The sequence below is a fragment of the Periplaneta americana genome, chromosome 12 (assembly GCF_040183065.1).
Source record: "Periplaneta americana isolate PAMFEO1 chromosome 12, P.americana_PAMFEO1_priV1, whole genome shotgun sequence".
NCBI lineage: Eukaryota > Metazoa > Arthropoda > Insecta > Blattodea > Blattidae > Periplaneta > Periplaneta americana.
The window spans coordinates 46929308-46942131 of NC_091128.1; the positions used below are offsets into that span (position 1 = coordinate 46929308).

At 37.4% G+C, this 12824-nt stretch overlaps 1 protein-coding gene across 1 annotated transcript in view; it reads left to right on the forward strand.

Annotated features, from left to right (window-relative positions):
• LOC138710380 (protein THEM6) overlaps positions 1-12824 on the forward strand; it is a 54097-nt gene that overhangs the window by 9908 nt on the left and 31365 nt on the right. The window contains exon 2 of the mRNA XM_069841260.1: positions 3315-3644. Coding sequence (XP_069697361.1) covers positions 3332-3644 — 313 coding nt within the window. The 5' untranslated portion in view covers positions 3315-3331. The remainder of the gene's footprint in view (positions 1-3314; positions 3645-12824) is intronic.

Below are 12824 nucleotides of genomic sequence, written 5' to 3' on the forward strand. Positions count from 1 at the left end.
CCCATCTACGTCTCGGCCTCCCCAAAGGTCTTTTTCCCTCCGGCCTCCCAACTAATACTCTATATGCATTTCTAGATTCGCTCATACGTGCTACATGCCCTGCCCATCTCAAACATCTCGATTTAATGTACCTAATTATGTCAGGTGAAGAATACAATGCGTGCAGCTTTGTGTTGTGTAACTTTCTCCATTCTCCTGTAACTTCATCCCTCTTAGCCCCAAATATTTTCCTAAGCACCTTATTCTCAAACACCCTTAATCTCTGTTCCTCTCTCAAAGTGAGAGTTCAAGTTTCACAATCATAAAGAACAACCGGTAATATAACTGTTTTATAAATTCTAACTTTCAGATTTTTTGACAGCAGATTGGATGATAAAATTTTCTCAACAGAATAATAACAGGCATTTCCCATATTTGTTCTGTGTTTAATTTCCTCCCTAGTATCATTTATATTTGTTACTGTTGCTCCCAGATATTTGAATTTTTCCACCTCTTCGAAAGATAAATTTCCAATTTCTATATTTCCATTTCGTACAATATTCTAGTCACGAGACATAATCATATACTTTGTCTTTTCGGGATTTACTTCCAAACCTATCTCTTTACTTGCTTCAAGTAAAATTCCCGTGTTTTCCCTAATCGTTTGTGGATTTTCTCCTAACATATTCACGTCATCACCTTTTAATGTTTCATGAGTGACATGTAGTATAATGCCGTTTTATGTTAGACAACCGTTTTCCTCGTAATACTTGTGAACAAATCATACATTTAATATTCTCGTCATATCGACAGCAAAAAATGCGTCCTCCCATCCTACTTGAAACTTTTGTAGATGATTTCGAGAGAGACATATGCCACTCGCAGGTCAGAGACAAATACAAATGGAACGGAGTTTGACTCCAGTGAGTGAGAGGGTGGGGGTTGGGGGAGGTAGGAAGCGAGAGAAATGCATAGCTATCATTGCGAACTACAATGTGCTCGCGAGTCACATTTTCGACACGGCTGTATTAGGGTACGTGCACGTCGGAGCAACGATAAACGATAAAAGAAATGACCTAGCGACGCTTTGGTATTATCAAAGAATCAAGTGTTCATATCGGAGCAACGAGGACGCGGGAAGCGAACATTTTGATATCTGTAGAAGATATTCTATGCACCCACTTAATGAAAGAAGATATATAGGAAATATCAGCTGCTAAGTTCAAGGTTAATATAACTTAAATACGTACAAAATTAAACCAGTTTCTCATCCCAAAGGTAGTATAAATTCGTTGTGTTTTGATTGGTTCTTGTGATCACATAACATATCGTTCGTGGGCTGCAATAGTGGCATAACTAAAAAATTCAGGTTTTGAGATAAATGAGTTTGAAGTTTCACCTTGTATTGAAATGCATCATGCATAGGATTCTTTGATGGAATAAATGGTAAATGGTACTAAGTGGCTCCGTAAAGGTTCAATTAATAATAACATCATAAAAATTGTACCCCCTCACCTTCCTTGTTGTTTCCATGACTGATGTTTTGAGATGTGTCACTATTGCTGAAAGTTTCTAATACATTATGTTGGATTATCCAGGACGTTTGTGGTTTATGAAACGAATGTACAGGCAAAAAAGTAATCTTTATTAATGATGTAAACGAATTATTAATACAGTGTAATCAGTAACGAAGACAGAACACAAAAAATAATAACAAATAAAAAAATAATAATACAAAATACAAAATAAACACCAAGAAATAATATCTATATCCTTGAAATTTTAGAATAGATCTTGGAAGAGCTTTGATGTAATTCTTTTTTATTGTATTATGAATGTTCCAATAGGCCTACCACATTATTAATCTTCACAACATAAACAAGAAGTAATACCACGGAAATTCATAACTTTATGTAAGTTTCAAAGTGAAACCTATTCTTAGGATTCAAATGTTAGGTTGTTGTAAAATGTTGAATAACATCTTGGTACTGCATTGCTGGCGATCAAACTTTGTAGATCGTCGAATTTCTTCTTAGATATTGGAAGAGGTTTGCTGTAAGCTTTTTTCAGTGTTGCTTCCTGAAACAATTCCAAACTCCTTCTGGATCTTGATGCTTTGATGTTCACAGTTTTAAACTCTGTTTCTTTGAAAGAAGTTTTGTAGAAAAAGCAATCCAATGATTGGTTTTCTATCTTCAGTACAGAAATGTTGTTGAAGAGGACTTTATCATTGTCAGTGTTTACAACAAAATTATGAGATGTCCTATCTGTGAGGTCCTTTACATCAACAAAGTCATCGTATCCCATTTCGAACAGTTGGAAAGGTTTGCCTTTTTTTCTTGCCATCCTAATTAAAGTTGCGTATTGTGATGGGACGTATATTGGACCTGATTTGAGTGATCGTTGAATAGTTTTTTCTATAACAGAGTGAACACAATCACCTTCGTTTTGTGTGTGTCCCACGACCAAAAATTCGTGTGTTATCCTTTTAATTTGATATCTTGACACGGCGTACAAGTAACAGGCAACAATATATTTATTTTTTTGTTGTCCGCAGCAATTGTCTGAATACAGTGTTATTTCTAATTCATTTGTTTTGCATGCAGCTGCTTTTTCTTCCAAAAATTTTAACAAACATGTTCCAATTTCAGTAGCACCTTTCTTTCCATCGCCTTCATGCCATAGGTAGCAGTAGACATCATTCAGCCCATCTTTTTTCAAGTCACAAATTGTGAAGTTGTAGGTGGACAATTTGGACTTGTAATAAAATGATGACACTTCTCCACGTGGAGTAGGCAGAGCAGCTTGCAAATCAAAACATGATACTTGGAATGAGGAATTGATACAATTCTTATCACTTTCTTTTTCTTTTCTGCTTAATTCATATTATGACGAATAAATACACAACTGATCGATTTGCCAATATCTACAATAATTAATTTAATATGCCGAAATAATAATAAATCGATTAATATTCGGATATATTGATAACCACCGGTAATTATACAGATTAATATTATCATAATCAGAGATCATATGAACGACAAAAGCGAAGAAAATGGAACTTTTCATTTTCGTCGCTTTTATCGTGTATCTTCGGTTTTATCGTTACTCCAATATGAACACCTCAATGACAATGCATGCTCCAATTCTCTCTGATATAGCATCGTTGCTTCTTTTATCGTTTATCGTCGCTCCAACGTGTACGTACCCTTAGGCCTACTCGCGTTTTCATGGCTCATAATTTGATGCCCTTCCAAATGCAGAAGCATAGAGGAAAGAAGAAGCAGATGTGGCCGCGTGTAGAATATATATTTTTACCCATTTGGTCCCAGCTTCGGTTCTGAGCAATATGCTCACCTTCAATGAAAGGCCCGGAAATGGAAATGTGGAGTCATGCGAAGGAGGTGCATGTCTGTCTTGGCGGACGGCCGGCCGCGACCCCGGCCCCGCTACGCCGACATCCAGCTGGCACCGGCAGTTGGCTCCGCTGCGTGGACGAGGAAACATGTTGCTGTGCTGCTCCTGCATCGCCCTGGTGAGCGGCGTCGCGCTGCTGTACGCGCTCTTCGACGTCAACTATTTCATCAGGATCATCTTCACCATTGGCTTCGGCAGGCTCTTCCAGAAGAAGGTCCGAGTGCTGGATGGATCCACCATCTATGGTAAGACGACGCGACGTGGCACCGTGACTATGCGCTTCCCTGGCGGTCAAGGTCACGCCAAGCAGCAAGACTAACAACTAGTCTCCATAGTCTATCCCAGCTTTTCTCAAACTTTTTTGAAGCGGGGACCACTTTCTTAAGTCAGAACAGTTTCGCGGACCACCTTACTCTTGTTCCCTTCGAAAGCAAATTTATAATTTTTGTGGCATATTTTAATATCAGTATGCTTATATTTTAAATTACAATTAATTAATTAAAATTAATTTAATTCAATTAACTTTAAATTTTATGGAACTATAAAAGTTGAAGATTTATCCTTCGAAGAGGTGGAAAAATTCAAATATCTTGGAGCAACAGTAACAAATGTAAATGACACTCGGGAGGAAATTAAACGCAGAATAAATATGGGAAATGCCTGTTATTATTCGGTTGAGAAGCTTTTATCATCTAGTCTGCTGTCAAAAAATCTGAAAGTTAGAATTTATAAAACAGTTATATTACCATTTGTTCTGTATGGCTGTGAAACTTGGACCCTCACTTTGAGAACGGAACAGAGATTGAGGGTTTTTGAGAATAAGGTTCTTAGGAAAATATTTGGGGCTAAGAGGGATGAAGTTACAGGAGAATGGAGAAAGTTCGACACGCAGAGCTGCACGCATTGTATCCTTCACCTGACATAATTAGGAACATTAAATCCAGACGTTTGAGATGGGCTGGGCACGTAGCACGTATGCGCGAATCCAGAAATGCATATAGAGTGTTAGTTGGGAGGCCAGAGGGGAAAAGACCTTTGGGAAGGCCGAGACGTAGATGGGAAGATAATATTAAAATGGATTTGAGGGAGGTGGAATATGATGGTAGGGATTGCATTAATCTTGCTCAGGATAGGGACCAATGGCGGGCTTATGTCAGGGCGGCAATGAACCTCCGGGTTCCATAAAAGCCAGTAAGTAAGTAACTTTGTATTAGTATTAGGTAATTAAGTAGATGTTTATAGAAGAAAATTTATTTTCGTTCTTCTTAATATAATTGAAGGCTATTAGAGTTTGGATAATCTTTAACTTATTAACTAAAAAAGCAAATTTTGGTACTCACATTAGTGAGATGAATGAGCCTGTCGATCCTTACACAGTTGTTCTAGACCTACATTTGAATGACTAGATATTTCTTTAATGTCACTGGAATCATTGACATTAATATCTTCACACACAGCTTCTGAACTATTAGCAGAGCCTAAAATGAAGCGTATCATCACGTTCCTTTCTTTTCAAAGATCCGGATCGAAGCCAGTTTTTCATTATGTATAATGGGCGCTATTTAACATAGACATAGACAACTACTAGCGTGTACCACATAAGAAAGATTTAATGTCATATATACATGAAAAGGTTCGGTACTTTGGTCCTCTATAATGAATTCGGGTCATAACTGGCTGGGTTACAGGTGCAGCACCAGAAGTGCGGGGAAAAGATGGCGAGAAACACCAGGTTCATAGTGCTTTAAATCCCTCTTTTGTTGCTGAGAGTAGAGTGGGAAGTCGAAAGACGGGTAGGGTAATAAATTTCATAAAATGTCAGTACTGGAAGAAAAAGTGAAAACGATTGCCATGTGTAATTTCCAATCTCCGAGATTTTCAGGTATAATGTAACACGCAATTCGTTTCCGCGGACCACAGTTTGAGAAACGCTGGTCTATCCGAAATACAAACCGCCCTGGACCCTTAATGTAAATCCCACCAAAGTTTTCAAGATGGGATGCAGAAAACAGTTCTTTATAGTTCTATTCTTTGGGTGTATACGAATTATTTTACAATTTATAGCAATTTATGGCGTACCTTTATTCTTTCTTAAAATAATCCACGACAATGATAAAATACTAAATTTTTCATAAAAGTGATCTGTGTTATTGACAAATGAAAGTTTGCTATGACTATTTATTCATAACAAATGTGAGGGTGAACTGGGTATAAAATTGTATTGTAGGATAAATTGACAATTCTAAAAATGTATAAATAGCTGAAATATTAATCTTAGAATGTAGGCTTTCACGGCGGGCGTCGATAGGATGGGTATTTTCCGGGCTAGAGGGCTGTGGTCTGTCGGTGTTGCAACCAAACGTTTCGTCCACTACTCCGGTGGACATCTTCAGTGGTGTGGTACACGTGTGCTGAGAGATCTGCTGTGTACACGCCACTGACGATGTCCACCAGAGTAGTGGACGAAACGTTTGGTTATAACGCCGATAGACCACGGCCCTCTAGCCCGGAAAATACCCATCCTAGCTGAAATATTGTTTAATATATGGCAATTTTCTATTTGAATGTAGTAGCTATTCCATATCGCGATTTGTGATAGCGAAACGGTATTTGGCGAGATGAAGCCGAGGATTAGCCATAGATTACGTGACATTTGCTTTACGGTTGGGGAAAACCTCGGAAAAAACCCACCTAGGTAATCAACCCAAGTGAAAATGGAATCCATGCGTCGCCCTGAGTGGCGCAGTTGGTATAGAGCTGGCCTTCTCTGCCCGGGTTGCGGGTTCGATCCCGCCCCAGGTCGATGGCATTTAAGCGTGCTTAAATTCGACGGGCTCATGTCACTAGATTTAGTGGCATGTAAAGGAACTCCTACGGGACAAAATTCCTGTACACCGGCGACGCTGATATAACCTCGGCAGTTGCGAGCGTCGTTAAATAAACTACAATTTTTTTCGATACCACGCCCGAGCGCAACTCCAGACTAGAGGCAAGCACTTCAGCCGACTGAGCTACGCTGGAGACCCCGTTACGTATTTGTTTTTATTTGAAATGTCTAATGCAGTGATGTCAAAGCAAGCGCATTTTTCTGACCTTGACGTCGTGCGCGGGCAGCAAGCACTAAGTATGGAAAGAGGAAGGGTTGTGTATATGAATAAGCAACCTGTTGGATTAAGAAAACAGTGGTGCACAAACTTCAAACGGAACGTGAAATTTTATGCCGTTATTTTTATATGGCTTCTTTCTGTTTAATATTATCTATATTGTCTGTAAAACAAAAGTAATAATACCAATTTATTAATATTGCACTTGTGTTTTAAATCTTAATAACATAATAGAGAGTTAAGAAGGAATATTCACTTAAATTCCATAGTAGTATAATATTATACTGTATTAAGTGGATGAAACACATCATTCATAAAAAAAGTGATAATCCAAAGAAAGAGACTCAGTATGACATGATAAGTTGGAATTTATATTGATGGTATATTTAGCCTTACAAAAGTAATCAATAAACTAATCAAAACAATATTACAATACAAAGCAAAGTTACCTAGGTACTGTATCTGTTTTAAGTGTAACTAATATTACATAACAAAACTCTTATCGCATTATGCTTTTAAGGTGATATTTGTGAGCAACTTCCTATCATCAGAATATTAAATTATTTTCTCGAAATGTGCTGAAGCTATAGAGCTGACATTTTTACAACACATGGGCACGTATCTTTTGCTTATGATGTAACAGTAGTTGCTTTGCTAATTCATTTCCTTACAAGCAATTTCCATGCGAATATTTTCAAAATTTTCAATATACTATCTTCAGTAATACGTTTAATATACGGTATATTAGGTTTACGAAAACATTCTGTAAGGCTACTAAATAAATAGGCCTATATCTGAAAATTTCATTTTTCTATACGAAAAGTTGAGAAAATATTTCTTTTGAAAAAAAATCAAAGTTGTGAAAAATGAGCATTAAAATTAAAACTTACATTCTTACATTGCACTTATACTTCACAGGCAAATCTAAAAATTAACATGGATACAGTTTCAATAAGTTCTCTTCCCTTTATCTACTGAATCAGTGCTGGCCATCCCTGTATATAGCTCGACCAAGCGGCATATACCATCTCTTTCGTCTGTCTCTTTCCTTTCCGCTGTAAAGCGCTCAGGCTCTCCTGGGCTCTAAAGCGCGCGCCTGCTCCTGTGGGCATCAATTGACATGCCTGGTCTAATGTAATGTCATGCCGCATTAGTTTTGTATATTGCCAAGTGGAAGAGAAGCCAAGTTCACGTACAGCAGTTACCCGTTGACGTAAACACAGCAGCTACTTCCGAAATATTGTATATGTGTGTGTATCTAATGCCTACCCACTTCACTAGAGCGATTCGGATTCCGCATATTGCGGACAGATGGCAGGACTGTGATCCATTTTGTAGGGCTCTGAGTTCTGCATTCACGACTGCCTACGCCTGTGTTCATTACACAACAGAGTGGGCCATGAAAATTATAGCTCTTCTTGGCAACGGTTTGTTGGTATTGGATTTGTATCTTTCTTACGATAAATAAAACTGTTCCTGAGTTTGGCTGACTTATTATATTGTACTCACATTGCAATTTTCAAGTTGCACCCCACTTTGGCGGGTCACACTATGCATGATGCGTGTCTGTGGAAAGTTGTGGAAGGAGTGAATTCGATCATTTTATCTCCTCGCCCTTTTGTTTCATGCCTAGCTTTAGTCAAGCGCGTGAGAGGAGTAATATAGACTTGTTTATGCTAAGAGTGAGTCTTAAGTTGGTTGGAATGTAGTATATTAATACCAATAAAATAATAATAATAATAATAATACTAATAATAATAAGGAACAACTGGATAATACGCACGGCAGACCAATATCGATAGTCGACTCTACTCGCTGGCCACTAGTCACCGGGCCGTACCGAGCCGTATCAAACAAAATATAATCGAAATGGTGGTAGTCAAATTCGCGACTATATTCTTAAATAATTCACTCCATTAGTCAAGTTCAAGGTTTTATGTAGTACAACGGCGGTTTTTTGAATGCATTAAAAGAAAATGAAGATGTAATAAGATAATAAACTAGGTTATCACAAGGAAATTAACAGGAAAAAAGGTGTCTTTCACGGAATACAATTAAAATGACGGAAATTAAATTTCCGGTTAATGTTCGCCAAAGCGTAAAGTACGTAATTATGACGGCGTTGCTGTTTTATTTCTGGCCTATAGAAAAATACCTAGCCTTTTACGAAAAAAAATTTAAGGACCATGAAATTATTCACCGCTTTCATTATAGGCCTATTATTTTTTAACAATATTACGAATCAAAATCTGTCATATTATATAATTTTAACTACTACATGGACGAATCAAATCAAGCTAATCTAACCAAAGCTAACCTAACCTAACCAAAGCTAACCTAACCTAACCTAACCTAACCAAAGCTAAGCTAACCTAACCAAAACTAATCTAACCTAACCAAATCTAATCTAACCTAACCTAAGCTAACCTAACCTAAGCTAAGCTAATCTAAGCTAACCTAACATAACATAACCTTCGTAAATGCAAGGCCTGTAACCGGAGCAAGAAGGGATCTCAATCATTTAATCTGCAAGTACACACAAAAATAAATTCAAGTAAGGATCACGCTCCCACTGCATGAGAGGTCCGCACATGCGCTACAGCAAAACTGTTTCTGTCCCGAGCCTCTCATCTAAGGCACTCGTCATAATTTACTCGCAATATTTACGCAAATACACATTGTCGCTAACAGTGGTGCTATCTCTCAATAATGTTCAGAACGAAGGAGGTAGACAGAGAGAGAAAAAATTTCTCCCGCCAACTACGCCACACACCAACGTCATGTTCTTATGTTGGTGACATTGTGTATTTACTTAAATTTGGTGGTAAACGTAACGGCACGGTTCAAAGTGACCGTGCTAATTCTCCAGTATAGCGAATAATAATATTGTAAGAAGTTTCATAGCTCTCTGTTTTGTTGATCTCATTGGCCTTTAAGAGAAATAACTGTTTAGTCAGCCGTGCTCTAATAGTCACATTTCAGTGTTGTCATTTTAGTTTCGAAATGACTTCTACGCATTAAAGTTTCTTTGATCACTCTGTCTTAAAGTGAAAATATTCAAAACAAAGACTTCAAAACTCTTCATTATTTTCGTAAATACTGACAATACAATTATTATTAAAGTTAGAAATTAGGAGATGTAACATACTATAGTCCCGTCGTTCTTATTTCCGGCAGCCAATCACGTTGCAGGTCGGCTACATTTAAACGTGTGCGTCTTGTCATTCGCTATTGATGATGTAATGAATTTTCTGTGGCTCGATAAATACTTAATATAATCTCCCGCCATTTTGTTTCTTTGTTGGCGTTCGCAGAAATTACACGAGGACGTTATTTGCCGCTCAATTATTTGCTGAATTACAGTGCGTTTGATTTATTATCATAGGAGCTACGACATGATAATGTTTAACGGTGTGGCAAATAGATCCTCATCTGGTAGCTCGGGACCGAAAAAACAAAAATGGCGAACGATACTACCTACCTAGACTTTATAGAGCCTTCACTTCTTAAGACGTAAGCAAAGGGGAGGAGTCACACCGGAAATAACAGCGACACGACTATATCTTTCTTCTTCTTGAAGGACTTCGATATGAGAGGCATTCTTGAATCGCATTGTTGCTTGTTGATTGTTTCTCTTTCTTGACAGCATGTTCTTTCTTCCCGAGAATCAGGTTTGCAGTTTTATTCTTGTTTTCTATTGAATTCTCTAAGTATTCTTCTGCAACAGATATCTCTGAGAAATATGCTAAAGCAACTTATTCTGTAATAGTACGTAGGTACGAGTACATTCTTCTTCTCGTACCAACTTCCAAACTTTCCGTAAGTTTTCTTGTACAACTTACTGGATTTGTATGGCATGAGGGTAAGTAACGCAGCTTCCTCCACATTTTCAGATGCGCTCATTTTAAACCGATTTATTAATGGCTTTCTCTTGCAACAACATTCTATTTGAATAATGTTTGTAATATTAATGGCGTCCAACATAAGAGTGAAGTTGTAAACAACTGCATCGTAACCAGTATATCCCCTCCTGAGCACGAGTCTTACTCATTCAGGAGTGGGATAGTTTATCTTTCATTGTATTTATTAATTTGTATTCATTTCAAACTTACTAGCAATAAACTAAATAAATAAAAATAAACCAATTGCGAAGTGCTTAAATGTATGTATGTTATTTGCCATTCATACTACAATTCTTACTTTGACCAAATTTTGGCCTTAATAAACTTGAAATTCACTAAGAAAGGACATTTTACATTCTGCTTTTGTATGTTATTTTCCTTAATTTTGTGTTTTACCATTATTTCTATATAATGCAAAAAATAACGTTTGTGCGAGATCGTGCGTATTTGCTTGGTTTCCGCACAAAACCAATCCGCGGAAAGTCTAAAATTCCACATTCAGTATTCCCAACCTAACACACATAACAATTTCCCTCTTCTTACCGCTTAAGTGACATATTGATTTTACTGCTTTAGGCTTTTAACATATTATTTTTAGAGACGTTTAATATAGTAATAATTATAAATTGGAAACTTAGCACTGCAATTTCACCTAAATTGCACTGTTAATTATTGTTTTTAAACATTTGCAAAAATTAAGTAAACTCTACAACTCCACTAAAGTTACTGCATTCGTGATGCATGTAACATTAAGGAACCCGTTTGTTTTAAGTTCGCATTTATACACTGGGGGGGGGGGGGAAGACAGACGTATATCACGGCCTGCTGGAGTATAGTAAACAAAGAAAACATTTTGAAGCAACAATGTTGATTTTTGTTTTGCAAATTTGCCGTCATTAAACAGAAACCAAGATGGAGATTTCATTGCAACTAATTAGAAATTCCTCTTTCAGGTATGTAATAAACGATCTTCGCACAAAATAATGTACGATACACGAGCGGTATGTTTTCTTTCAATTCTCGGAAATTAAAAAAGCTCAACTACGTTTCGTTTTTTCAAACTTTTCCTCGAACATGAAAACTTCAACATACCGCTCTTCTAAGGCATGTTACTATTTCACTGTTGCAAGTGAAAGTTATCAGTATTAGTAGCAGTAGGAATGTGAATGCCGCCTTTATCCCTGGGAAAATAGGCCTACCCCTGTTATATACCGGCACTAATTTTTGTTACCCGCTGAATAAAATCTCAGGGCCATAGTGAGGCCGGAATAATTACACAAATGGAGAAATACGTTATCTATCCCATCGGAAATCGCGCGTCCTTCCGCCTTATGAGTTGTAAACATGATATTTTCTTTCTTTCATGTTTGTAATCTCTTTCACCTTGCGATGTAGATATGTTTTGTGAAAAACTTGAAGTCTAAACACATAGAATATCGTGACGTAGATCGACACAAGACATCCGACTGAGACCGACCGAACAACCATGCCCCCACGACCTTGACTTCCTGACAACGTCAAAGCTACACCCTGGCTTAGACTTGCGTAATGAGATCTACCGGTAAAAAGTAGTCTACTGCCGAATACGCGATAGGGAAAAGGGCTCAATTCGAATTTTCAGCATTTTGTGGACGGAATCATAAGGAGAACGAGTAGTACTTCAATATTTCATGTTACACCAGGGGCGTTCGCAAAGAGGTTAGGGTTACCGAGTTTGAACCCCCGCTTGAACTTTTTGAAAAAATTACATATTTAGATTTGAGTGTTCTTTTATCCATAATAATTTCCCCTTCTCTAATTTTTCACTGTCAGAGTAACAAAATCTACATCGACATAAGGCATAGTTCTCCTACCCCTCCTTCAATATAATCCTTGTAATAATAATAATAATAGTAATAATAATAATAATATTAATCATAAATTAGCATGAATTACTAATCACAGCTTACGTTATCTACAATAGCAATCTATAGACATTATTTACGTAATCATTATACAGGATGTTAAAAAGTATATAATATTTTGGGAGGTGATAGTATGCATCAAAACAAGGAAAAAAATATCTACTAAACATTGGTCCTACAACACATACTTTCTGAGATCTGAACACTTGTTCATAGAAGGTGCTCAACGTGACGTCCATTCATGGCAATGGATTTTTCTTGCCTGCAGTACAGTAGACTACCAGATAATCATACCGTGGTTGACACCCCTGACATGGAATAATGATACGTCGCAAGAATACTGAAAACAAAATTTTGGTTGCGGATATGAGCGGGGTTCAGCAGAGTTGGTGTTGTAAATTTTCGTAATCAGCATGTGTGGGCTGATGAAAATCCCCATGCAGTTGAAGAAATAAGGCACAGCACCGATTCTTAATCAATGTATGGGCAGGCGTTCTTTGCGATAGATTAAGGGC